The following is a 27,952-nucleotide window of genomic DNA, read 5'->3' on the forward strand; positions in this document are numbered from 1 at the left end:
TGTTTTTAGATCTTTTGAGTTTATCCCCAGAAATGGAATTCGTAGATCATATAATTCTACCTTTACTTTTCTGAGGACCTGCCATACTGTTTTCCATGTGGCTACATCATTTGCATTCCCGTCAGCATTGCACAAAGGTTCTCTTTTCTCCACATTTTTCCCAACACTTGTTACTTTATGTATATATGTATTTTTTTTTTTTTTTTAGCTGAAGTAATCCCAATGGGCATATCTTCTTCATTTTTGGAAGACATTTTTGCTGGGTATAGAATTTTGAATTAGCCAGATGTTTATTTCGTTACTTTAAATAAAGATACCATTCTGTTGTCTTCTGGCTCACAAAATGTCTGCTGCCATTTTCAGTATTTGTTCCCCTATGTGTTCTGTTTTTTCTTTCTCTGGTTGCCTTTAAGATTTTCACCATTAGCAATTTGACTGTCACATGCCCACATTTTTTTTCTATCGTATGTTTTCTGTTTGGGTTTTTTGCAGCTTCTTAGATTTGTGGTTTGTTGTCTTGCTTTAAGTGTGAAAATGTTTCTTTTTTTTTTTTTTTGAGACAGAGCCTCAAGCTGTCCCCCTCGGTAGAGTGCTGTGGCATTACAGCTCACAGCAACCTCCAACTCCTGGGCTCAAGCGAGTCTCCTGCCTCAGCCTCCCAAGTAGCTGGGACCACAGGCGCCCGCCACAACCCCTGGCCATTTTGTAGTTGCAGCCATCATTGTTGTTTGGCGGGTCCGGGCTGGGCATTTGAACCCGCCACCTTAGGTGTACGTGGCTGGCGCCTTAGCCGCTTGAGCTATAGGCGCCGAGCCATGTGTGAAAATGTTTCAGCTGCACTTTTATCTCTCCCTTCATGGATTTTTTCTTTGGGACTTCGATTATAAGTGTTAGACTTGATGACTTTTCCACAACTCTTACGTGTCCATTTTCTCTTGTTTATTCTTTTCTCTCTTTGTGTTTCAGTTTGGGTAATTTTTGTTGACTTAGCTTCAACACCGATGCCTGTCTCTGCTTTGTTGTTCCCTCCTACTTTATCCTCTTCACTCCTGTGGTCTGACAGGGGGCAATCACTTCCTGTGTTGGTCTGTCCCGGGAGTTGATCATCACAGTTTGGAGTTTAGTTCACTGTTTGCTTTGTGACCTGAGCTGCCTAATGGGCTCAAGAAAAGTTATGATTTTGTAGTTTATCCTGCATTTTATTTTACCCTGTTAGGGTAGGAACAACTTTCTTTTGCAGCTTTCTTCATTCTAAGTGAAAGCAGGGCCTATAAATCAGTTTACATACAGATTTTTCAAGATTTCATATAAAGACAACCTGACTTTATTTTTTTCTCCTCTCCTCCCCTCCTTTCTCTTCCCCTCCTATTCTCTCTTCTTTTCTTCTCTTTTTTGACACAGACTTTCTCTCTTTCACCCAGGCTAAAGTAAAGTGCAGTGTTTCCAGTGCACTGCAACCTTGAACTCCTGGGCTCATATGATCATCCTATCCCAGCCTCACAAATAGCTAGCACCATAGGCATGCACCACCATGACCAGCTAATTTTTAAAAAAACTTTTTTGTAGAGACAGGGTCTTGCTGTGTTGCACCTGACCTCAAGCAATACTCCCAGCTTGGCTTCCCAAAGTGCTGGTATCAGACGTGAGCTACTGTGCCTAGCACTGTTGACTTTTAGAGGTCAAGGAACTAAATGGAATACTATTTCAGAGAAAGTGATACATTTCTAAAAATTAACCCTGCAAGTCCCCCTTATAGTTCTCAGGTCATAACTTGCCTGAGATAGCTTGCCTGAGTTATGATATAGAAGTTTAATGTGAAAATACTTTTGCTGTTCACCTACTGATGAGGCAGTAATCAGTAATGCTTTAATGAATATTTGGATTAGTTGAATATCTTTGCTTGGAACAGGTTTGATATGTTTTTATAATTAAGAATTTTCTCATGAATCTTAGGAGTACACATAATCTTTGCTCCTCGTTCTTATAGGAGGTTATAATTTACCTTTGCTTTTGTAACTTGACAATATGCAAATGAAAATGTCTCCTCAGTGTCATCAGTCTCCTTTCACTATGTTTGAAAATTTTTGTAATACGGAGTTAAAAGTAAAGGAATTTGAAAAGAAAACTCCTTTACATATGTTAGCATTGAAGGTTCCTGTTAGCCACGTTAATAGAAATGTCATGTGAAAAGATACATACGATGACTCTCAGAGAGTATCCAGCCACGTAGTATGAAAAATAGAGAATACATGGCTGGATATTTTCCAGATAGCCCTTGTATACAAGTCTGAAGCTCCAGTACAGGCGTCCTCGAACTACAGCCCATGGTCACATGTGGTCCGCCGAGGACATTTATCCAGCCCTCCAACGGTCTGAGGGACAGTGAACTGGCCCCCTGTTTAAAAAGTTTGAGGACCCCTGCTCCAATACATTGGGATTAGAGGTAGAATTTGGAGGATCCATCATTATATATAGTATCAAAACCGGGGAACTCAATGTTCCTGCCTGGAGAGATGCCAAGAGGAAGGGGCTGAAAGTGAGTGGGCAGGCAGAGTAGAAGGAAACCTGCAGAGTATAGTGACACCGGAGCCAAGAAGAGAAAGTCAACTTGAGATGCTGCTGAATGTGGGGGTATTTGAAGACAATTTTAGGTGAGGACTTAGGCAGTAGGTGTGGGGGTCATCAACCGGTGGTTGGTTTTAGAAATCTTTGCTGTGAATACCTGTGAATGATAGTATAGTAGAAACAGTGAGAAGGAGGCTGAGAGAACCATGAGAGAGAAGCAGAGTGAGTTCTTAAAATACTGTGTCCACATATTTGAATTTGTGCAGAGCAAATCTTTTATATATGCTTAGCATTGAAAATCTCTCAGCTCTGGATATCCATTTATATTTATATATATTCTACTCCTAAAGAAGTTTTTTATTTCTTTCATTTGTTTATTTATTTTTAAAACAGAATCTCACTTTGTTGCCCTCGGAAGAGTGCGTTGGCATCATAGCTCACAGCAGCCTCAAACTCTTGGGCTGAAGTGATCCTCTTGCCTCAGCCTCCCAAGTAGTGCTGGGACTACAGGTGCCTGCCACAATGCCTGGCTAATATTTTTAGAGACAGGATCTTGCTCTTGCTCAGGCTGGTCTCCAATTCTTAAGCTCAAGCAGTCCACCCATCTTGGCCTCCCAGAGTGCTAGGATTATAAGCATGAGTCACTCCCCCCCCCCCAGCCCCTAAAGGAATTTTAAATAAACATACAAATATGTTTGTGGAGATCGGAATTAGAAGTGTGATACTGTGTAGCTGACAGTTACCATGACAGTTTGACGGTATTTAGGTTTATGGTAATTCATCTAGTCTCTTTCTGAAGTCTGCAGCGTGCCTTTGGAATGAGGTGTTGTTCACCTAAAATTCCATAATACCCTAGTAACAGGATATGTATTTCATGCCACATACCATGGACTAGATCTTGATCTTCAAGTTTTTTTCTAGAAGCTTTTGCAAGAAGAAATCGAGTGTGGTTGTATTTTCCAACACTTTTATGCTTATAGACAGAAACAAATGAAGCAAGTGCTTTAGTTACAATCAGCTCTGTTGGAAGTGGAGGGACCCCAGCTTTATTCTAAGATTATTATGTATACGGGAAAGAAATTAATTCAAATGGATTCACTATCAAACTAAACAGGGAGCCTCATTTTACTCACCGCACTAGGACCTATGCCAGCATTGCTTCATCGTTGGCGTTTGTTGTATCCTGTTTTGTTAAGTTAAAAAGCAGCTCTTGTTTAATGCAGCAGTCTCAAGTTTTTTCCATATACACCCCATTAGTAAAAAGAAATTTTTGAAAAGTCCTCCATATGTATATGTGTATGATTGTTTATATAAAGTACCTTCATAGGCCTCTGTTCTGATATGATAAATATTATAAACCATCTAGAGAATAAGAGCATCTGAAAAGGATGAGAAAAAATGAATCATCTTGTAAACTTCTGGCTTCACTATACCACAGAGACCGTTTGTCTCTTTGGAGACATAGGAGTTGGTTCTATTTTTTTTCAATGGATTATGCATGTAATATGTCCTTCAAGTTCCCATGTATGATGTCTGAGCAATTTTTAAAATTGTAATTAAGGCCTAGAAGTAAACTTTTATACTTATGGTTACTATTATTTATCCGGGACCTCATATAATACAAGTTTTTCTAATCAGAACTTTATCGATTAAGCAAACAAAAGCCTGTAATATTTTTTATCAGTATTTGTTACCACATTCCATAATTTACAAGTTTGAAATCACAATGATCAGTATTAGTTATACTATGAACACTAGTTTTACTGTGCTGATTTTTCTTTCAGATGACATTAAAGTATCAGTAAATGATTTTATCATCAAAGCAGCAGCCGTTACCCTCAAAGTAAGTAGCAAAGCCCAAATAATTTTGTCTTTAAAGGAATTTCATGGCTTAGAATTTTTATAATGATACATAGAACTCTTATTTTTAAGTCACAAAACTTTTATAATTTTATTGATAAAAATATCATTTAATCTCCCTGTTTCACAGATGAAGAAACTCTAAATCAAAAAGGCTCCAAACTAATTATAGAATAAAAACCATTCATTCAGCAAATACTAATTGATCCCCCATTTTATGCTAAATACATTCTAGGCATGGAATGTAGAGTGGACAAAAGCCTACCTGATTTCTGCTCTAATGGCACTTGTGTGTTCACTGGGGAGATAACAGATAAGTCAGATAGTGGAAGTGCTGAGGAGCAAAAGAAAGCCGGGTAAGGGGACAAAGTAACTGAGGGCATCTTGTCCAAACCTGAAGCCAGGGAAGCCCTTCTGAACAAGGCCTGAGAAGAGAGGAGTGAGCCAAAGAGGGATCTGGTAGAAGAGCATTCCACGTGGAGCCTCCCACAAGCTCCCAGGCTGTGAAGAGTGGTCTGTTATCCACAGACGCGGTGTGAGGGGTGGTGTGCCTAGAGTAGACTTTGTAAGGCGGGGAGAGGGTAGGGGGTGAAGTTTTTAGAAAGGTGGAGGAAGAGAAGAAGGGGGACTAAAGTACTGCGAACATGATGCTTTGTTGGCCATGGTGGGACCACAGTTTTTATTATGAATGAGAAGGAAGCCTGTGGAGGGTTTTAAGCAAAGGACTAAGGTGATCAGACTTATACTTTAAAAACAAAAAGGACAGACTATGCTCAGTGTTTAGTAGAATACAGCAGGAGAGGCAAGGGTGGAAGCATGAGCGCCCTAGGAGGCGGTAGGAGACGACAGTGGCTTGCCCAAAGGTGGTAGCTTTGCGACTGGGGTGAAGTGGACATCCTGGTTCTGTTTCTAAGTATAGCTAACAGGATCTGCTGATGAATTGGATGTGGGGTGTGAAAGACTAAAGATTTGGGACAGGGCACTGGGAGGAATGGAGTTTTCCCTGTACTAAGATTGAGGAAAGTGGGAGAAAAGTAGGGTTTGGGGAGTGGGGTTGGATTTTTTTGTGACAAGAGTCTCTCTCTGTCATCCTGGGGAGGGTGCCATGGTGAGCTCACAGAAACCTCAAACTCATGGGCTCACGCGATCCTCTTGCCTCAGTTTTTCTATTTTTAGTAGAGACTGAATCTCACTCTTGCCTGTCAGGCTGGTCTTGAACTCCTGAGCTCAAGCAGTCCCCTGGCCTCGGCCTCCCAGAGTGGTAGGATTACAGGCGTGAGCCACAGCGCTCGGCCAGGAGAAAAGTAGGTCTGAGGTGAGGAATTCTGAGTTTGGTGCCAGACATGTTAAATTTGAGGAGCCTAGTGGAGGTGGTAGGAAGGCAGGTGTGCATGAGCCTGCGGTTCAATGGCATTGTCTGGCAGGAGATATCAATCGACTGGGACCCAGGCTTCCTGCCTTCCTGCTCAGCACCAGTTTCCACCGTGCCGTCTCTGTAACGAAGCTATTTTCTGGCCTGGGCTGGGTTTGAACCCACCACCTCCAGCATATGGGGTTGATGCCCTACTCCTTGAGCCACAAGTAACACCCGAAGCTATTTTCTGGGATCACTGCTGGTTAACACCGCTATATTTAAAGTACATTTATTTATATTGAATTTATTTTTACTTCTTAGAAAATATATTAATACAGAACGTTAAAGATGTGTGCTTTTTTAGCATACATCTAATTCTTCATATCACTTTTCTCTTTTGACCAAAAAGTTTGGATTATATTACAGATTTTCTAGTTGTGAATCATTTTTGCATTCCGTCAATGTAGCTCTGGTGGTCCATAAGCTATTTGTTAATATTTCATTGCATAATTTTATTCCCAGAATCATATGTAGTTATAATTTCAATCTGGTACTAGCTTTATAGGCTTTTTTATCATTGGATTCAATAAACTTATTTGGATTTTTTTTTCTTTTTTCTGTGCTTATTTCAATATTATAAGGATTTGTATTTCTTATAGTTTTATAGACTCGCCATTAGAAATACCTGAACTTCGTTTTATTTTGAGGGGAATCTAGGCAACTTTCTCATTGTATCCCCATAATTACTGATCTAATTCTCAACTTTTTCTTAAATCAGTTTTAGAAGCTTATTGTTTTCCTAGAAAATCCCTCATTTTATCTAGATTCCCAAAGTTACTGGCCTAGAATGATTTAAATTTCTTTCTTATGGTTCCTTTAATGCCCTCAGTGCCTGGGGTTATTTTAAACTCTTTCTCTTGCTGTTGTAGTTTTATGTTCTTAGCTGACCTTGATTTGTTACGTATCTCTTCCTTCAATTCTTTTTTTTTTTGAAACAGAGCCTCAAGCTGTCCCCCTGGGTAAAGTGCTGTGGCTTCACTGCTCATAGCAACCTCCAACTCCTAGGCTCAAGCGAGTCTCCTGCCTCCGCCTCCCAAGTAGCTGGGACCACAGGCACCTGCCACAACGCCCGGCTATTTTTTGGTTGCAGCCATTATTGTTTGTTGGGGCCAGGCTGGATTCGAACCCGCCACCTTAGGTGTATGTGACTGGCACCTTAGCTGCTTGAGCCACAGGCGCCGAGCCTCTTCCTTCATTTCTTGGGTTCATTTTGGGTAGAAATATTTGGCTAGAAAACTTAAATGTGTCATGTAAATTTTTTTATAAATGAGAAGGTTTAATTCAAGACTGTATTTTTTCTTGATACAACTCAGACTATATTGCATAGATTTTTGTTACATAATTTTGTGATAAAATTTATATTTGCCAAGATGTTCTTCCTTTGTAAGGTTTTCTTTTTCTTGGTTTATATGTGTGTGTGTGTGTGTGTGTGTCTGTTAGTGTTGTCTGTGAATAATTTAAAATCTTCTGAGGAATTGAGACTTAATTGATTCTTTTGACATAGTGACATTGTTAAATGAATGAAGGAGCTGAGCCTTGGAAAGTGGGAAAATTAAAAGAACAATTAGGTGCCAGCCACATACACCAGAGCTGGCGGGTTCAAATCGGCCTGGACCTGCCAAACAATGACAACTACAACCAAAAGATGGCCAAGCAGTGTGGAGGGCGCCTGTAGTCCCAGCTACTTGGGAGGCTGAGGCAAGAGAATCACATAAGCCCAGCTTGAGGCTCTGTCTCAAAAAAAAAAAAAAATGCCATGAAGGTGCTCTCAAAATGGAAATGAGCATAGCAAGACAGTGGGAAATTCCTCTGAGGGGTGGTCGCAAGTAAAATGGATTGGCAGCGTGGAATCAAACTGTAGCACCCTGCTTAAATGGCAGGCAGGGAGGTCTGGATCTCCTGTAGAAAGCAAGAAAGTTTTGAGAAGAGAAATTCCTTTTTTATTTCTGTTTTTTAGCATCATTTTGCCTGTGACATTTGGCAGCATCGTCAGTGTACACTGTTTCCAGGCATTTAGTCATTTTGTCCATTTTTTTAATCCTTAATATAGTTGCTTGTATGTTAGATGTATGTATGCTCATACATATGCATCACGTTTATGAAGCTTAGAAGCCTCTTTTTAAGTAGAGAAGTCATTTACTGAGGGCCTGCTAATATACAGCGTACCCCAGTGCTGGGCTAGAAAGTCAGACTTCTTTATGCCAGAGGAATAATGTAGTTGAATAGCACGGCTGTTTTCTGATCCCCTCAACATCATGCTGGTCATTCCAACATTAAATACCTTCTAGCAATCAGTTTTAGCTTAGAAAACTTTTTGACCATGATGTAAAGAGATCAAAACATGCAGGTCGTCAGCATTTCCTCCTCAAGCTTGCTTCAGAAAGGTTGTATGTTTAATTATTCTTCCCAGACAGAGAATTGACACACAAATCTAAACCATCTTTTTTTAAGCCAAAGTTGCATTGGTTTTCTTCTATCTAGCTATATTCCCTTTGAAAACTGCATAACAGTTTTAGTTATTTTTCTGTAACCACCTACTAAAGCTACATGTTTTTCCCATTTCTAGCAAATGCCAGATGTTAACGTAAGCTGGGATGGAGAGGGCCCCAAGCAGCTGCCCTTTATTGATATTTCAGTGGCTGTGGCAACAGATAAAGGTTTAATTACCCCAATCATAAAAGATGCGGCTTCCAAGGGTATACAGGAAATTGCTGACTCTGTAAAGGTATGTCTTTAGAAATACTGGGCTTTCAAAATGTAGAAATATACTTCCAAGTAATTACTTTCTAATAAAGTTTTGACATGATCTGTTCACACTGTGATTTTAGGGGAGGGCAGGGTGAGAATTATATCAATTGATTGTTACCTGTGTATCGGTTTTTGGTTTTTTATCTCAATATGATCCATTTTAAGAAAATAAGTAAAAATTTAGAAATAATGTACAGGTAAATTAGGAAATAACTTCATTCAAGTTGACAATAAACTTGATTTTCAAAAGTCCAGAATCAGCCCTGAAGATGCTATTTCAGATAGATTTTTAAAGCTGAAGTAAAATTGAAACTGTATTTCTATGAAAGTAGTAATAGGTAGCTTCAGTGTTTTTTGTGTTTGGGGTTTTTTTGAGAAAGAGTCTTACTCTTTCAACCCAGCTAGAGTGCAGTGGACATGAGATCTTAACTCACTGCAACCTCAAAACTTCTGAGTTCAAGAGATCTTCCTGCCTCAGCCTCCCAAGTAGCTGGAACTATAGGCAAGTAGTTAGGACCACAGATGTTCACCACCATGCCCAACTAATTTTTTCCTGTTTAGAGGGATAGGATCTTGCTCTTGCTGAGGCTAATCTTGGACTCTGCCTTTGGCCTCCCAGAGTGTTAGGTGTTATAGGTGTGAGCCACCATACCTGGCTGACCTCAGTATTAGTAACGCTTTATTTTTAAAGTTTATTTCATTCATTTTCTCTCTAAAATTGAGCACATTGAAAGCAACAACCTAGTATTCCAGACGCAAGGTACTTATACTTTTTCTGGATTTCTTGTCAAGCAATTTTTGTGGCTTCAGTATGAAGAATCTGATTTCACACACACACACAAAAAAAACAAAGCCTATTGATTAGGCAGGAACACAGGCAGTAGGTCGGCTCTGGCAGACTCAGTCATTTCCAAGGGTTGCTTTTAGCAGAAGTGTCACGAATCTTGAAGTATTTGCTTTGAAAATTTTAGACTCATTTGGGTAAATGTTTTTTTCCATTTGCCAAGGAGCTGTTATATGTATAGGGGTAGAACAAATTATAAGTGGGATAAAAGTAGAAGGTAAGACTTGTTTGGGGAGCCGACAGTATATTGATGCATAGACCTCGTTGCTCAAGGCAAATAAATAAATGCAAGTTACTCTGGTTTTTTAAAAGCTTACCCACAAATATGAGTTTACTTGAAATTTTAGGGTTAGACATAATTAAAAATTATTATTTAACTATTATTATTAATTTCAAACTAGTGGAATCGACCTTTTTAGGTCTTACTTCACTCCTCTTTGGAAAGATTTTCAGAGTGTTTGTATAGGTAAAAATGCAACTGTTTTTCTTAATTGGAAGGTGATGTTAATTCAGCCAATTCAAAAGTTCAAGTAGAAGATTGGTTTACTGGGATATATAGTGCATACCATTTGTTCATCAAGAGCCTTAGGTCTAATGAAATTCTTAATTCTTCATTAGTTGTAACAGTTTTAAAAGGGAGACCAAAGTTTACTTCAAAAATAGCCCGCAAATTTTTTCATTGAATTAGTCAGGTATGTGATATGTTATATAAATAAGCTCAAGATTGGTTTTATTGACCCAAACGACAGTGGCTGCATTTCTCTCTATCCTTCCTCTCATAAATTAGTTACTTTTGCATGTGATAATTCATTGTCTGTTCTCTTGCTTTTGAAACATTGAAAAATAAAGATTAATAGAAGTATGGTTAACTCTAAGTGCAAGTGAGAGGAAATTTATCTATTTTTCTTAATACCACTCTGTGTCATATCTTTCTCTGTGTAAGTTTTTAGAAATCAATATCGTCAAGAATGGTATGAAACTAGTAATTCTTATATCCTGTGGGCAGGGTAAATCAGACTAGCCATTTCAGGAAATATTTTAGCTATAGGATCAATAACCAAAAAAAGTTCTTTCTCTGAGGCACTGTAATTTCACTTCTGAGAATTATTATGGAATAATTAAAAAGAAACCAACAAACAAAGTTATAATACTAGGAAGATGACTAAATAAATTATGGCAGATGCATCCTTTACAGGGGTCCTCAGACTTTTTAAACAGGGGGCCAGTTCGCTGTCCCTCAGACCGTTGGAGGGGCCAGACTGCGGGCCCCGGGATAAGTCGGCTGCTAAGCAGGACAGGCAGTGGCAGCAAAAACACCCGGCAGGCCAGATAAATGTCCGAGGCAGGCCGCATGTGGCCCGCGGGCCATAGTTTGAGGACACCGGCTTTAGAATGTTAAGCAGATTATAAAAAATTATTTATAAAGACTAACAATACAGAAGGTCCATATATTGAGAAGTGAAATATAACATTCTGCATTATTTACCAATATCCAAAGGTGAAGCAACCTGTGAAAGATGATGAGTGATATGTTGGTTGTGGGATTATGGGGGTACTACTTCAGTTGCCATTGGACTAATTATTTAAAACCTATTAGATTGACAAGAATGGCTTCTAATATTTTATCTTACAAGAAAAACATGTATAAGCAAAATAGAAAATTGTATTATGTATAGAGAAAACACTAAAGCATTCTGCCTGGTGATGGTGCACAGGGTAATGCCAATATCTGAGAAAGTGTTAACAGGTAGTAAATTTTCTAGAGTTTTGACATCTTTAGTCTCTTGAATCAGCTGTGCTTTAACTTGTTTGTTCTTATAATTATATTTAATAACAAGATCGAACGTAGACCATAGTGTTGACTATGCTCTCATGCTGTATTTATATTATCAGGTACTCTCAAAGAAAGCAAGAGATGGAAAATTATTACCTGAGGAATATCAAGGAGGATCTTTTAGGTAAACTTAAATTCTTAATTATCATAGCCCCAAACAGATAAATATAAGACTTATTAATTCTATGTCAACCTATTTCATTTATTGTTCTGAAATAATTTGTAAATTTAAGATAAATGTCACATGCTTTGCGTGGACATTGACTAGCATATATTTATATTCAGGTTCTTAAACTTTTATTTTTTAAATAAATTTATGAACATAAAAAATTTGTAAACCTTAGCTGTTTTCTTTCTACTTGTGTTTTTTTCTTCAGTTATTTATTATCAGCTCTGTTTTTCAAGTGTAACTTCCATAAAATGCACTGCGTATAGCTTGAATTTTTCACAAAGTGAAGAACCTATATAGCCACCCTGAGCAAGATACAAATTACTGCCAGCATCTCAGAAGCCTCCCTTTATCCTTCCTAATCATCGCCCCTCTCCAAGATTGCCTTTGTTCTGAAAATGATTACCATAGGTTTGTTTTGCTGGGTTTGGTCGTTATATAAATATTATGTATTCTTTAGTATCTCACCCCCCTGCCCATATTAATATCTGTGACATGTTGTTATGTGAAGCAGCCATTTATTTGTTACTATTGTAGTATATATATAGTATTCTATTTAATATTTTATTAAATCAGAATCTGTTTACTGTTGATGGACATATGGGTTGTTTCCAGTTAGGTGCTATTACAAATAATGGTGCTATGAGCAGTCTTATTAGTGTCTTAGGGTGAACATATGTACATTTTTTTTCTTGTTATTGTATAGACCTGAAAGTGGAATTTCTGGGTTAAAAGCTCTAATAGATACCTTCAAATGATTTTCCAAAATGGTTATACAATTTTACCCTTCTATCAGTGCATGAGAAGGCCCATTGCTCAGCATACTTGCCAACATTTAGTATGTTAATTCTGGGGGTGTGTAGTAACACTCTGCAGTATCAAATTAATGACATTGCATCCTTTTTCATTCATCAGCCATTTGGATATACAGTAACTCATCAGATAAAGTACCTATTAAAGTGAAGTCTTATGTTCATTTTTAAAAATTATTTGTAGAAGTTCTTATTCTCAGATACACAGACATTTGTAGGCCTTATGTATATAATTTCAAATACCTTTCCCACTCTGAGGCTTACCTTTGGTACTCTCTTGGTGATGCTTTGTAATGAACAGAGGTACTGAATTTTAATGAATTCCTACTTTTAAATATTTTTCTTTATCGCTGGTTCTATTTGTTTTCTGTTATTTCTTTCTATTTGTGTGTCCCAGTCATGAAGTTACTCTTCTGTGTTATATTCTAGAAGTGTTGTGATTTTACTTTTGACATATAGATCAGAATTCGTCTAAAACTGGATTTTGTGTATAATGTGAAGGGCAAGATTCTCATTTTTTGTTGAGATACATGGATATTAAGTTAACGCAGCATCATTTCTTAAAAAAGATTTCTTCTTTTCCATAGTATTGAGAAGGTTCTCTTGTGTATATTTGTCGGGTTCTGTGTTCTCTTTCTTTCCACTGGTCTGTATATTCAGTATCACCAAACTATAACTCTTGGTATCTGGCAGTCAAAGTCCTTCAATTTTGTTCATCCTCAGAATTGCCTTCTGGCTCTTTGTATTTCCAAACAAATTATTTTTGTCATTTTTTCACACATATACACCACCTTACTGGAATTTTGATTGAGAATATGTTAAATATTTTGACTAGTTTGAGAATTAACATCTTTACAGTATTTAGTTTTCTAATAATGAACGTGGTAGAAATTATTCATTCAGTTCTTTGATTTCTTTCAGTTTTTTAATTACATTATAGGAAAACAACTAGGTGTTTATGATGTGGGTGGAATATTTGGTGTAGAGGTCTTGTATATATTTCCTAGGATTTATTCTTTGGCATTTGGTTTTCGATATTATAAATTCTGTTGTTTTTAAATTTCGTTTTCTAATTATAACAATTTATACATACAGTCATTCATCACTTAACAACAGGGATATACACTGTTGGGCTTTCATTGTTGTTTGCACATCATAACGGTGTTCTTACATAAACCCAGGTGGTGTAGCTCACTAACACCTGGGCTGGTGGGAGATAGCCTATAGCTCCTAGGCTACAAACATGTCCATTCTGTTGCTATACTAAATAGGCAATTATAACATAGTGGCAAGTATCTGAATATCTAAATATATCTAAACATTAAAAAGATTCAGTAAAAATACAGTATAAAAGATTTTAAAAAAAGGGTACACCTGTATAAGTCACTTACCAGCTTACCATGAATGGAGGCTGCAGGACTAGAAGTTGTTCTGGGTGAGTCAGTAAGTACATGTGAAGGCCTAGGACATTACTATAGACTTAATAAATACTGGACATTTAGACTACACTAAATTTATAAAGAAATACTCAAGCTATGACCTTATGAGGACTGCGATGTCACTGAGCAATAGGAATTTTTTGGCTCCATTATAATCTTATGCAGACCGTGCTAAGCGGCACATGACTATAGATATAAAACAGATTTTGTTGGCCTTTTATCTGATGTCTTAGCAAAATTTACTTATTAATTTTACTAGTTTATCTGTAGTGTATTAGATTTTTTTCTATATATACGATTTATCAGTGAATACGAATAGCTTTTTTTTAATACATATATTTCTTTTTATTGCCATATTTCATGGCCTAAGCACTCCAGTTCAATGCTTAATTAATGTTAAATAGTAGATATTTGTGTTACTACATGTTCTTTGGTCTTTGAATAAGTTGAAAGTTCAGTAGCAAAGGTTTTTAGTAAGTTAAACTATATGCTAAGGAAAGGTAGTTTGATCAAGGACATGCCAGGTTCAGAGCTCTTTGTTTTTTCTCTAGTATTTCCAATCTGGGGATGTTTGGCATCGATGAATTCACTGCCGTAATCAACCCACCTCAGGCCTGCATCTTGGCTGTTGGGAGATTTCGACCTGTGCTGAAGCTCACCGAGGACGAAGAGGGGAATGCCAAACTGGGGCAGCACCAGCTTATAACAGTCACAATGTCAAGTGACAGTCGCGTGGTCGACGATGAACTGGCAACCAGGTTTCTTGAAACTTTTAAAGCAAACCTAGAGAATCCTATCCGACTTGCCTAGTCCTCAAAGATGAGAAGTTGGTCTTTAGCTTATTTAACTCAATAGCTGTTACCAAGAAGTGTACGTTACAGGGAAACAGCTAGGTATTTAAGTATAAAGGGGGGTGAAATGTTCTTTTATTTAAAGTGCGAGCATTTGGCCCAAGTTGTCTTCATTTTAAGTTTTGGTTTAATGTTCTAGGAATAAATGGTAATAAACTAATAAAAGAAAGAACATTTGGTTAGTCAGATTTTTTTTAACCTTTGGTGCTTTACAAAAGGGGGGATTAAAAACTAGATATACGGGCTGGGCGTGGTGGTTCACGCCTGTAATCCTAGCACTGTGGGAGGCCGAGGCAGGTGGATTGCTTGAGCTCACCACTTTGAGACCAGCCTGAGCACAAGGGAGACCCTGTCTCTAAAAAATAGCCGGGCGTTGCGGCCAGCGCCTGTAGTCCCAGCTACACGGGAGGCTGAGGCAAGAGGATCACTTGAGCCCAAGAGTTTGAGGTTGCCATGAGCAAAGACGTGACGGCACTCTACCCAGGGCCATAAAGTGAGACTCTGTCTCAAAAAAAAATAATAAAAATAAAAACTAGATGTAAATCAAATTGTATATTTGGCTCCTTTGAGCATTTTAGAATATTTAACAATGTATGATACTTTGTAAAATCAAAAAATTGTTAGAACTCTATCTTAATTGAGTCAAAGTTAGAAGTGGTCTTTGGAGAGAGATGCCCATCAGCTTAGCAATGAGGCCTCACTTTTATGGGCGCTTCTCTACACGTACTTGAACAGTTTAATATGTACAGTTCTGAATAATAGTAAATAAGTATCACACTGTATTGGGGGTTGTGGCAACATTATTGAATTTTTTATGTATATAAAGCCGTATGTTTTCGAGTGGTTTCTATCATTCTTATATTTCACTTCTATAACACTGTGAACCTCTTAAGAATAGAATAAAAGCAACAAGAATGGAGAGAGAGATGCTTCAAAAGTTGTGTGGTTTAATGAAAAGCGATAGCTAAACACCATAAACCTTCTGAAACAAACTGCTCGTCTTCATCCTGAGTTGGACTATATTTAAATAAATTATGTTATCTCCTACCAAACATTTTAATTTAATGTCAGTTTAAAAACAAAATGTCGTTTCTTCGTGCATTTTAATAAATTTTGTATTGTGCAATAAAATGTGAGAAAACACAAATATTTCTTTTGTATTTTAAATGTTAGGACACAGAATTTCAGTAAAACTTTGAAGTAGATTAACTGTTTTTCTAGAACATCATAAGAAGCATTCCACACGAGGAAAGAGTGATTTAAAATTAGTGTGACATTAGGAAAGTCACTGATAGGAAATATAAAACTCTGGAAAGGGAGTGGAAGAGAAGACTTAGGAAGCCAGACAGATGAGAACTGTCTTTTTTATTCCATTGTTAATGCGAGCCGGATGGGTGGGTTTATACCTTTAATCCCAGCACTTGAAGAGGCTGAGGTGGGCGAAGCACAGATTAGCCGGGTATCGTAGCATATGTGTATAATCCCAGCAACTCCAGAGACTGACACCAGAGGATCCCTTGAGCCCAGGAGCGCAAGGTTACAGTGAGCTTTGATCAGCCCACCGTACGTACTCCAGTCTGGGTGACAGAGCAAAAACTCTTAACAAAAAAAAAGATTAGTGAAAATTTCATATCATCATTATTAAGGTTAGAAGAGCTTATTTCTCTCTTTTGACAACTCTGCTGTCACTGGCAAGATAACTATTTAAATTGGATGGTGATGAATGGTAATTTAATTAGCTAGTCACAGAAAGATGCCTCCTGTGAGTGTCAGCTGACATGAATGACCGGAAGAGAGACTATATGGTACAAGTTGTGTGTTATGGCATGATGAACGAGAAGCCCTAACCAAGAGAGCCTTCTAAAATAATTAGTGCCCCACTATGGCAATTGTTAAAGGAATCCACTTACTCGGTCTTTTTTTTTTTTTTTTTAAATGGAACGAATTTGCGTGTCATCCTTGCACGCCATGCTAATCTTCTCTGTATCGTTCCAATTTTAGTAGACGTGCTGCCGAAGCAAGCACCACTTACTCAGTTTTTAACGAGGCATTTTCTAAAAAGTCTTCAAAACTTTTGTCATATTAAGAGTTATACGAAAAATTATAACCTCAGAACTTTTGTCACATGAACAGTTATACTGAAAATTATAACCAAGGCTATTTCAACATAATTTTTATAAGTTCCATTATTTTCAAAGTCAGTTTTAATGGAAATTATTTGCCTTGTCTCCTGATTTTTCCATGATTTAGAACATGACACAGACATAAATAACTTGATTTAGAGTTGTGTTCCATAAACAGATAGACAAAAACAGAAGAGCATCTGTTTCCCTGGGGGTGAAATTGGCGTTGCTATCCACCCCAACTGGCATTAGAGAGTTGTGAGCTGCACAGGAGAAATGGCCACATAAATTTAAGACATTTTAATTCTTTAGGGACATCACCGCCCGGCTTTTCATACAATCAAACCAAGTCAACTTGATTTGACTTCCTAGTTTTTGGTACAAATGCTTGGTCAGTCTGACTAAAAGTGTTTTTCCTACTGTTTTTATACTGATGGGTCTTATATAAGGAAGTTTTCAATTCTAATAGGTATTCTGCTGCAGTGTGAATAAAGAATAATACTGATTTAAGAGTGGAGTGGGTATACTCAGTTTGAACTGGGCGCTGCCCTCGGAGGCCTCTTCCACAATGTGCTGCTAATTTATCTGCAGGAGCTGGGTATCACACTGAGAGGATGTGAACAGTGAAATCTTGGATTTGGTCATCTTCTCATTTAAACAGGGGAAATGACTAAAATATTGGGAAGACTTCTAAGAAAAAGGAAATATGCCAGTTATCACTAGGATATCATGGAAATATCAATAAAAATGAGAATGTGTAAGTCAAAATGACTCTCTCTGATGATTTCTCATTAACATTTCCAGACACAGTTCGATGACTATTTTGTGCTCCGTTAAAGTCATTGGTGTACTGCTGCCAGCCACCTTTGTTCCAAAGGTCACCAAGACATTTATGTAGGTTGTTGCAGTGTTTTATATAGAGTCAAATGGAACTTACTATTTGTAGATTTTTTTCATTTTATAGTTTTCGCTTGATACTTAATTTTACACTAAATTGTATAGGCCAACTGTGTGGGCAATTTGCGCAAGTAAAACAATTTCTTAACCTTTCATTGACAGATAGGTGGTGCTGTGAGTCGATATATTGTAGTGATTGTATGGGGGGGGAATAAACATCATTTGAATGTTCATTTTCAAGCAAAATTTGTCCTCGTTGCACATTGCATTATGGTGGACTTTGTCACAGGTGAAGAAATGAACAAACCAAGTGCATTGCAGGTAAGAGCCACCAATTTAATTATGATGCCCTTAATGGGAAACTTGTGCTGACTTTTGAAGAAGGAAATAATACAGTCTGGCCATAATGCAAGTGGTCAAAACGGAGAGGACAGCAGACATCGGGAAACAGCTGGACCGTTTTGCTATAATGAAAGCTGATTGACAAAGTCAGTGTCTTTGAGGAAGGGAGAAAATGAGTAATACTCAACATGTTAGCATGCAGTGGTGTCTCCTAAGTAGAGGGGATGGGCGTGTTTGATCAGATAATAAGGCAGCAATGATATAATTTTCCATCTCAAGTACAATCCTCCAGAGCTTCCATTCACCAGTGTCAAAAGGAGTAACTGAAAAGTTATGTGCAGCAAATACTGTGTTTCAGTAGACATCTAAGCTTTCTAGAAATGGAAAAAGCAATAGTCTTCTGATAAAAGTATTTTAAATAGTTTCAGATTTTAATTTTTTTATTTTTTTATTTTTTATTTTTTGCAGTTTTTGGCCAGGGCTGGGTTTGAACCCACCATCTCTGGCGTATGGGGCTGGCATATTACCCCTCTGAGCCACAGGTGCCACCCTAAAAAATTTTTTTAATGTCTATTGGTTTTGGGAGGTGGAGGCAGACACACTAGGAAGGAAGGTATGGTTGCTTTAGATGTGTAATATTGAAGACACCATGTAATTGACATGATAAAGTATGAAGGCATTTTAAATAATGGTTATCAGCATCTCTTAGCAACGGTCTTTTGTTTCTCTGATGACATAAAGTTTCATTTCACATTTTATCTCCCAGCTTTGTTTTTCACAGCAAATCCAAGTAGCCTTTTTCTTCTGGGAGACTAAATGCATTGTAAGCCTCCTAATTTAATCTTAACTCTCTGATATATACCATCAAGGGAAACATGGGTTTTCATTACAAGTTGAGAAATTAATTAATAAAATCATTAATTAGCCATGATTTGCCTTTTTTCACGTCTAAAATTTCTTAGTTTGTGAAATTCTTTATTACTTTTATGACTGAAAGATGTCTTTGAAAGATAAGGCTGTGTGATTAAATAACATTGGTCATAGCCCTTTGCAAAGGATTATGTGAATGTGAGATAGTAAATTTTTAATATAAATTGCACTCCTCAGAAGCTCATCATCAGTCTGTTGGATAAGAATGGTATTCATCAGGACCTGTTGTGTGGTACTTAGTAAATTACCATCCTTCCCAGCAGAACTACTGGTCATCGATACATACTTTGTTTCTCAAGTATGCATACTTCTAAAATCAGGAGTATTTTAAGCCTTATGTCAGCTTCACCCTATTTCTGTGGCTCAGTATTCTTTCCTATAAAATGAGGAAACAAGAAGGAAAATGAATCATGCTAGTGGTTACTTATCTGTTTAATTTCCTCAATTCTGTGTGTGGGAGGTATGTGTGAAGATTGCAAAGTAGAATATACCTCCCACGTAGTCTCAGAGATTACACACACAAACTCAGAGATTGTATAAATTGGCCAAAGCTCAGAAGTACCGCACCCGGGATTGAAACCCAGATCTGTGTAGCACCAAAGTCCAAGCTCACTGCATTGCAAGATACAGCCTTCTAAGTTGTGATACTGAAGCTGAAATATAGTTCCATATGAAAAGGTGGTGTTTTCCACCAACAAGAACTGAAGGTCCTGTTCTTCATTTATAAAACCAATGTGTTTGCTCAATAACCAATCAGTTTATATTTTCTGTATAGTGGTTCTCTTTGTGCTTTTCAGGTAAAAGTGTGCAGAAAGTGCAGAGGGTTTTTTTTTTTCACTATGGACAACTACTGTTAACCTGAAATACCAAGTGTGATGACTTGTACCTCTGAATGGAAAGTTTAGAGATATAGAATCTTACAAAAATATCAGGACTTAGTGCCTCTAAGAATAAAAATATGATACGTTGTATAGAACATTTTACCTTTATTATCTTTGATTCTGGTTCAAGTTCAGAAAAGTAGTTACTCTTATTTTCAGAGGCTCCAGTCTTCTATATTGATAACCATATCCGTCAGGGTCCAAGTTGTGGATGGTGGAATTTATCGGCTTCCTCAGGCCACACCTGTCCATAGTCACCAATAGGACACATCCCTCCAAAGTACCAGCGAGCCTCAGCTGGGGCATGCTGAGAAGGGAGCCGCTGTAGGCAGGAGGCTGAGAGCATAATGTGTCTACTATGCTGGGAAGACCACAAGAAGAAGGTCATTCTGGGCACAGAGCAGAGTCAAATCATCCCTGGATGTCCTACACTGCGACCAGCCGTGCACCAGCTAGAACAAGCCCTGTCTCTCAGGCACATTCTGAGGAAACTTAGCATACTTGCTGTAATAGAGAAATTCTTTAAAAAATCACATTCATTATTATAGAGTAGGCGTTGAAGGATAAATTTGAAGCCTGAGAGACAGTAAATTAATAGCTGGCACGAGGGACCAACCACAGAGGCTGGGAAATGTAATTGCGTCATTTGGAATAAGACAAAATGAAAAGACAGCTTAGAATGGTATAGCAGTCTGTATTAGACCTGTTTATCATTTGCTGGCAGAAATTGATCTACACTGCAGGTGTTATGTCATTTATTTCCAAAGAACTAACCTAATTTGCTGGGTGAGACATTAAAATGTCAAACAAAAGTGAAATATTGATATACAGGATGGCCATAAAGTTCATGTGTAATTTTAATTTGCACACTATTTTAAATTACACATGAACTTTATGGCCACCCTGTATATTCATTCAACGGCTGTGACCATCTGCTGTGCATAGCCAACAGTCCTTACACCCGGCTTACACAGCAGATAAATGATATTTACCTGCCCAAAGGCAGTGTAGCAAGTTCTAAATCCCATCAAAAAGGTAACATTTTGCATTGCTGGTTAGAACCTTGCTTTTTTGTTTTGATCTCTCCAATTTCAGTAACCAAATATTTAGTACTGGAACATGCACCCTTGCCAATCCATTTCTCCTAAACCTTGACTTAGTACCAGTGCACAGCACAACTACTTTAATTTCAACAAAGCTTAGAAAGTTGTCGTAGGCAGGGAAGCTACTCACACGGGGAGTGGGAGTGTTCACCTGCTACTTTACCCTGTATACCTACTGCTCACAAAGAAAATGTTCTTTGCCACATCCTGGGGTCTAAAGAAAGTTAAGGATAAACTTTTATTCTTTATTTAATTGAAACATATTTGAATTCCTCTAGTCTCCTAGCTCCTCTCTGGACCCTGCATTGTTTTTGAAAGTGTCTTGTGTGTACTGCTCCATCTTTATGTATCTCCATGCCCACTGTTTGGTCCTCAAGGAACTAGCAGTCAAATTTACTTTCAAGGAATCATAATAATCTTTGGGCTCTCTAGCAAAACTATAGGAGCAAGTAAAAGTTTTATTTTTATCATTAAGTATTTTTAATACTAAAAATCAAGTAATACATTCTTGAAATTTATTGGCTCAGAACAAACATTTGGGTTAGATTTTATTACTTAGGAAATACATTATGCTATCAGTGGGGATTTCATTTGGAGACTGAATTATCTATTATTGAATAATTAAGAATTAAATAGCAATCAGAATACCGTGATGAGGTTCTGGTATGCTCTTTATACTTTTAATATTTAATATAACTATAGAAGAATAAGAATGGATGCTACGTTTTACAGATGTGCCTATTTGGGGGAGCAAACTCTTAACAGACTTTCTTTTAAAATTTTTAGTCATTTTTATTGGAGATTGCTTAAAGTCATTATTTCTGTAAACAGAGTATATGAGCTTATGACGTGGGGCACATGGAAACTCAGCATTCAATGGGGTACAGAGCTTTTATATTACATTTCTTTCCTCATTTCCCAAATGAGTCCTTGAGGCCTTGGACAACATTGAGAGGAATAACTTTGTAAAAGGTCTTAAAATGTAAAAACTGGTAAAGTAAATATACATACATAAAAGGCAAAAGTATCATTTTCTCTGGGAAAGTATAGGACTTTTATTTTCTAGGTATGTATTTCAATATAATTTTTCTAGCTATCTAATTACTTAGTTCTTTTTAAGTAGATGCAGACCTTTTCTTCAAACTGTATGTATGCTGCCCATGAAAATATAATGATTTGATACTGATCGCTAACTCACTGTGTTATAGGCATTGCTCCAAATGCTTTTCCATGTACGATTAACTCATTAAGTCCTCACCACAGCCCAGTAAGTACTGGTATTAGTGGTATTTCACAGAATATTCTTTAAGTGGCTTCTCTAAGATGACACAGCTAGCAAGTGACAGTGAAAGGATTCAAGGCAGGCAGTGTCTCGCCTCCGAGCCTCACAAGAGATTCCTTTTTATAAACATCAAATTATTAGAACATTCTGGAGTTTAGCCTTTTAAAAAGGTTTCATGAGTTGGGTAAATGCCTCTCTGTTGATACAGAGAAAGCAGCTTGTTGAACTTCTCGGCTGCTTCTCCTCCAGGAATTGCACGTGTTGTAGAAAATAAGTCTGCGGCTAAAGCAACAGTAATCTTGACATTTCATTTCCTCTCGATTTTAATATTAATGAATGACATAGTTCCTTAACCTTCTGATTCGAGAAAGGGTGGTAGCTGGAGTGAATTAATCATTGAGGGTCTAACAGGAAAACAACACCTCAGGGTTAACTCAGTTAGAGGGCAATGACCAAAGGTTTTGTTCTGGGGTAAAAAGTGATGAGGAAAAAGAAAGTCTAATAAAATTTAAAAAGTTAAAAGTTATAAATATCTTTGTGGTTGAACGTACATGTTCTTTCTATGCAGACACCAGAACCTGGTAGGTAGAAATATCTCCTTGATTTTTTCCCAGATTATTTCACAAGTTTAGTTTACTTCTTCTCCAACCCTCATCCTTCCCATCACTAACACAATTACTAATTTGTACTAATAAAAGATTAACACGAGACTCATACGTCCTAGGCCACCAGGCTAATTGGGTTTCTCCCTCTCCAGTCCTCTCATTGTCAGTGGGACTTTCACCAAACATTCCTTTCTTAAGGAACAGAGCGAATCTTGTAGGAGCAGTCTGTGCCTAGCTGTCAAGAACATACCAATTAAGTAAAAGCATTACTATTTGTCAAGACTAGCCTGTAACATTATGGGTTTTTGCTCTAAGGCCAGTTTCCCTTCTATGGTAGATGTTTTGTGGTGGAAGCATTGACACACTTATCTCTAATTTGGAAGGCAGAAAACCCTTGTGTATTTTTTGCTCTACCATAAGACATTCAAAAGCAGCTTGCCTGAAGACTCCTTTTTTTCTTAATTTGCACCAGTGAAAAATTACACTCCCTTTAATTGGGGGATGACTCTTTAGCAAAGGTTTCCACCTCATATAAAAACAAATACTTGGTGGACTTCTGCTTTTTATTTTTTAAGGGAACAATTATTGAGATGTGACTGGGGAAGAAAACTAATAGAACGGAAAATTTTTAGTGAAAAATATAGATTTTTATGTCTTACTGTAAGTATAGAAAAAATCAGTAGGCACACGGACAAGGCCTCAAGGATAAGATCCGCAGTACTCTGATTAAAGATAGGACTGGCCGTTGTTTTCAACTTTAGCATTTCACTGTACTGTTTTCCTGCGCTGAGAACACTCCCTACCGGTTAGCTCCCGTTATTGGCATTGACCTAGAGGTACCAAGCAGCAAGACCATCACGTAACAGGATTTGTAAAATTTCTATATTTCTTTGGTAATTTTGTTTTATTTCACCTTTACAGAGACATTTGCGAATCACAAGCAATGGTGATCTTAAGATAATTGTGGAAGAAGCCGTGGTGTTCATACATACTCCGTTTGGTCTAAGGCGGGCATGCTCACTAATCGTTTGTTATGAACCCCAAACATGTGCCAGATTTGACAAGAAGATTCAGGCTTCTGCTGTTCCTTACTCCTACCTCTCTGCCCCAAGGAGCCACGTGAGATGAGCTCATCAGAGGGGAGGATGTTTTCTAGGCTGTGGGGCCAAGACGCCATGTGTTAGGATTTGCTTTTATTTTCTCCACATGGCAGGTGTGGCCAGGTCAGCCTAGAGCTGTCCCTACTTGAGAGGCAACCTTCTTCGGAAGGCTGGATTAGGCAGATTAAATTATCTACTTTGAGGCTTAAGGAATATTTCATTCTCTTTTGATTTAATTGTACAATACTTTGTATTTTTTCTTGACAAGTGGATGATTAAGACTAAAGGTCAGAGATAAGGGTGTGGCCATGAAGGACAGAAGCCAAGGAGGCCGTTAACCTGTTTTTGGCTTCGGCAGCAGTGGGCTAGTAAATGTTTAACAGCCGCTCTTTGAGGAAGAAATGTGCATACACAACCAAGTGTAATTCTATTATAAATTTTACTAATATAAAAATAGTGAAATACACAATTTACAAATAACAGTAGAGCCTATAATACTTTTTACTGTAAGTTTTATGCAGCTAATTGATCCTTACAGAATGCTTTACAGACCCTCTTCTATCTATCGCCAAACTGTGGTGGCCACTGATGAATAAATACGGCTCCGGACCTGAACACTGGTTGACAGTTTTCTTGACCCCGAAGAGTAAGGTGAAAGTTAAAAAGATAGAGTTGTATGTTAGAATTTCACTTGTTTGTCAATGAAGAGAGCATTTTTCTTTACTGAATCAGGCACTGTACAAATACTAGGAGAATATTTTCTTAAACGTTGTGCTGTTCACAGCAAACCAGCTTACAGTCCTGACATTTTTAAATTTAATCTGCATTATGGGCATTTTCTCTATCCTTTTAAGCCTAGAGACAATCAACAATAAATTAAGCCCAGATTTGTAGCATTTGCTGATTTCCATAAATGCCCTGATTGCCGTGTGATGTCACTGAGGATGGAGTTGTGAAGAGTTGTGTAACCCCACACCATTAAACACTATTGCCACCATTAAATTGATAATAGACATAAAAAATGCTTAGTAATGTAGATAATAGTAAATGATTAGCAAGTGATGGGCTTTGGGTATTTAATATCTTTGTTATTGATATAATTTAATCAGAAGCGTATACAACCTTTTAGTCATAGCCATTTTTAACAACTGACTTGCAGAATTCCTGGAAATTTAACAATGGGCTGTTACAAGCTGGTACAGACTAGCTTCAGCACGCCACTGGCCTTAGGCCTTTCAGCTTGAATCAATGGTTCCCTAAAGACAGGGTAGTGGGGATAGGGCAGGGGGAGACATATGCCAATGTACTATATGCCATATATTTTTTCTTTTTCTGAGATAGTCTCACTGTGTCACCTAGACTAGAATGCAGTGGCATCATCATAATTCACAGTAACCTCAAACTCTTGGGCTCAAGCAATCCTCCTGCCTCAGCCTCCCAAGTAGTGGGGACTACAAGTGTGTGCCACCACACTGGGCTAATATTTGTATTTCTTTTCTTTTCTTTTTTTTTTTTTTTTTTTTTTTTTGTAGAGATGTGGACTCTCTCTTGCTAAGGCTGATCTCAACCTCCTGGCCTCAAACTATTCTCCCATCTTAGACTCCTAAAGTCCTAAGATTACAGGTGTGAACCACCTTGCTCAGCCTTTTGAATTATGAAACCCAGGGTCTCACCTGTGGAGATAAGTCCGAGGTGAGCCATTAGGGTTTGAGGTAGGAGCCCCATTCACAGCAGGGGTTGCCAGGTCTTATTCTCCATTCATATGTTGTATTCTTTGGGACCTTGTGGGGTAGGGGTAGAATAGAGGACTGAGGTGGAAAGAAGTTCATGTGCTCCAGATCTCCAGTTCTCTACCACTGTCAAACCTGGGCTACGTGGGCCTCTATCCTACAGAAGTGCAAATCATCCTAATTCTAAGTTCCTAACCAGAAACTAGGTTCTTGGAGACCACTGAGAAAACAGAACTCAATATGAAAGCTGTAGGGTATTTAGTTGGAATCATGAGATCTTTTGCTGGGCTTGGCTACTGACTCACCGAGGAACTTTTCCGTTTCAGTAGGCCACAATTTCAATATCATCTAGGATGCTTAAGGGCAAAGCACAACTGGCTCTTGTTTTGGTATGACAAGATAGAAAAGAATGGGGGGCTTCCTAGTTCTTTGGAATTAGCACATGGAAACCTGAACTTAGAACACATGGAATAGGGAATAATGTTTTGTTTTGGTTTTTGAAAGGGCTTTTGCTTTTTGAAAAGATTCACAGAAAGCTTCTTAGAAAATATCCTTCGGGTAGTTTTGAATGGTGCTTACAAAATCTCACCTGTGGATATGTTCGCAGAAATATACCTGTAGCAGCCCATATAGCCTATGGCTAGGAGGAGTGAGGGTTATAAGAAATACCTGTAGTGGAACACCTTGGTGAAAAGGGCATGGAGAGAGATTTGGTTCTAACAAGCATGAGTGAGCTCGCGAGATGAGAGCATTGGTGAATTGGCAGTCTCTACACCTGTGGTGTTGAGCAGCACGAGCTCAGCCTTATATTAGGCTGGAGGAGCAGGCAGTCGGGAGCATGCGCATTCTCTCACGGGCATGCTCACTCTCTGTCTCCTCTCCTGCCTGCAGAACGCCAGCACGGCATCTCTGCTGAAGATTACCAAGCTCTGCTAAAGACTAAGATTTATCCGTTCTAAGAAGACTGCTTTACTCTCTCTAAGATGCTGTGTCTCTCTCTCTCTCTCCAGCTAAAGTAGATAGCCCTCAAGCACCTAAGAGAAACTGTTCCTGAGCAAGGTAGCTTAGCGGTCCGCGTCCAGAACCTACCTAAGCGGGGCCCGAGGCCTGGCCAGTCCCGGGCCCTGACAAGTGGTGTCAGAAGCGGGATAGTGAACGCCACTGACAAATGGTGCTGTGAGCAGGATTCAGTGAATGCGGACCGAGAGGGAAATAAGCTTTAGCAAAATAAGAAAAAGAGAAATAGAAATGCTTAGAGGGAAAGGAAATATCTAAGAAAGACAGCCAACAGCAGGCCTCTTTCATTCGGTTTTTCCTCTTCTTTCCTGCATTTTCTCTTTCCAAATTCTAACTACTACTTCTGTGGGGAAAAAAGCCAGTAAAAGCCTTGAGCCTCTTCTGTAAAGTGGCTGGAGAAAAAAAAGCAGAAAAAAGCCTCTAAACAAGAGGGAAAGAGAAAAGCTAGAACTAGGAGATAAGAACCTTTAGTTAACAAGCCTTTAGCCTCAGGGGTGAGAAAAGCCTTCGGTAAAACAGCAAAGAGAAAAGCTTGGGAATAGGTTGCAAGAGTTTATTAAGTTAGGGAAGAGAACTTCTAACTGCCTTCCCCCCAATATCTTCGCCCAATGCCAGCAGGAAGTAGCTTTTGAGAGACCGACGCCCGATTCCCTCTTTGGCAGTTAGAGTTCTGTTTAAGAAGAAAAGAATTGAAGTAGATTGAGGCTGGTGAAGAAATAGAGGGAGTAAAGTTTATAAAACAACTAAGACGCCAGAGGAAAAAACAGCTAAAGAGCTCCTGTCTCCTTAAGGTAGCCAAAGGTTCTAAGAATTGAAAAGGGGTGGGGCCTGTGGCTTAAGCAGCTAAGGCCAGCCACATACACCTAAGGTGGCGGGTTCGAATGCAGCCCCTGCTGCCAAACAACAATGATGGCTGCAACCAAAAATTAGCCCAGCATTGTGGTGGGCACCTATGGTCCCAGCTACTTGGGAGGTGGAGGCAGGAGACTTGCTTGAGCCCAGGAGTTGGAGGTTGCTGTGAGCTGTGATGTCACAGCACTCTACCTAGGAGAACCAAAAAAAAAAAAAAAAAAATTGAAAAGGAAAGAAAGTAGAGGGCCGAAAGGGAAGTCAGAGAAAAATCATGGAAAACGAGATGCAGTGGTTGAAGTATCAGATGAAACAGCTTAAAGACAAAATTAATATCATGGCAGCTGATATAAAACAGCTGAGAGATCAGATGAATAATCTTTGAAGCAGGTAAATGCTATATTGACATGACAACTCAAATTGGGCAGCTGGAAGATCAGAGGGTAAATCCCACAGTTAACATCAAATGCCATAAATGTGGGAAGCTGGGCCATAAGAGAAAAGAGTTTAAAAGGGAAAAGAACGAACGTTGAATGCTAAAGAAAAGGAACAAAGAG

The 27,952-nt window shown here is 38.3% G+C and overlaps 1 protein-coding gene and 1 non-coding gene across 2 annotated transcripts in view; one reads left to right on the forward strand and one right to left on the reverse strand.

The window, feature by feature from the left end:
* The window catches only part of PDHX (pyruvate dehydrogenase complex component X), a 77,045-nt gene extending 62,219 nt beyond the window's left edge, over positions 1-14,826 (forward strand). Inside the window, exons 8-11 of the mRNA XM_003781229.3 lie at positions 4,350-4,408; positions 8,406-8,564; positions 11,325-11,389; positions 14,237-14,826. Of these exons, the coding sequence (XP_003781277.1) occupies positions 4,350-4,408; positions 8,406-8,564; positions 11,325-11,389; positions 14,237-14,495 (542 nt within the window). The 3' untranslated portion in view covers positions 14,496-14,826. The remainder of the gene's footprint in view (positions 1-4,349; positions 4,409-8,405; positions 8,565-11,324; positions 11,390-14,236) is intronic.
* A 1,632-nt stretch (positions 14,827-16,458) lies between these two features.
* LOC111724554 lies at positions 16,459-16,561 on the reverse strand. Its single transcript, XR_002772833.1, has one exon. It is a non-coding gene; the product is annotated as a U6 spliceosomal RNA (small nuclear RNA).
* Between the last annotated feature and the right edge of the window lie 11,391 nt (positions 16,562-27,952).

The sequence above is a fragment of the Otolemur garnettii genome, unplaced genomic scaffold (genome assembly GCF_000181295.1).
Source record: "Otolemur garnettii isolate 467f Iridium unplaced genomic scaffold, OtoGar3 scaffold00001, whole genome shotgun sequence".
Classification (NCBI taxonomy): domain Eukaryota; kingdom Metazoa; phylum Chordata; class Mammalia; order Primates; family Galagidae; genus Otolemur; species Otolemur garnettii.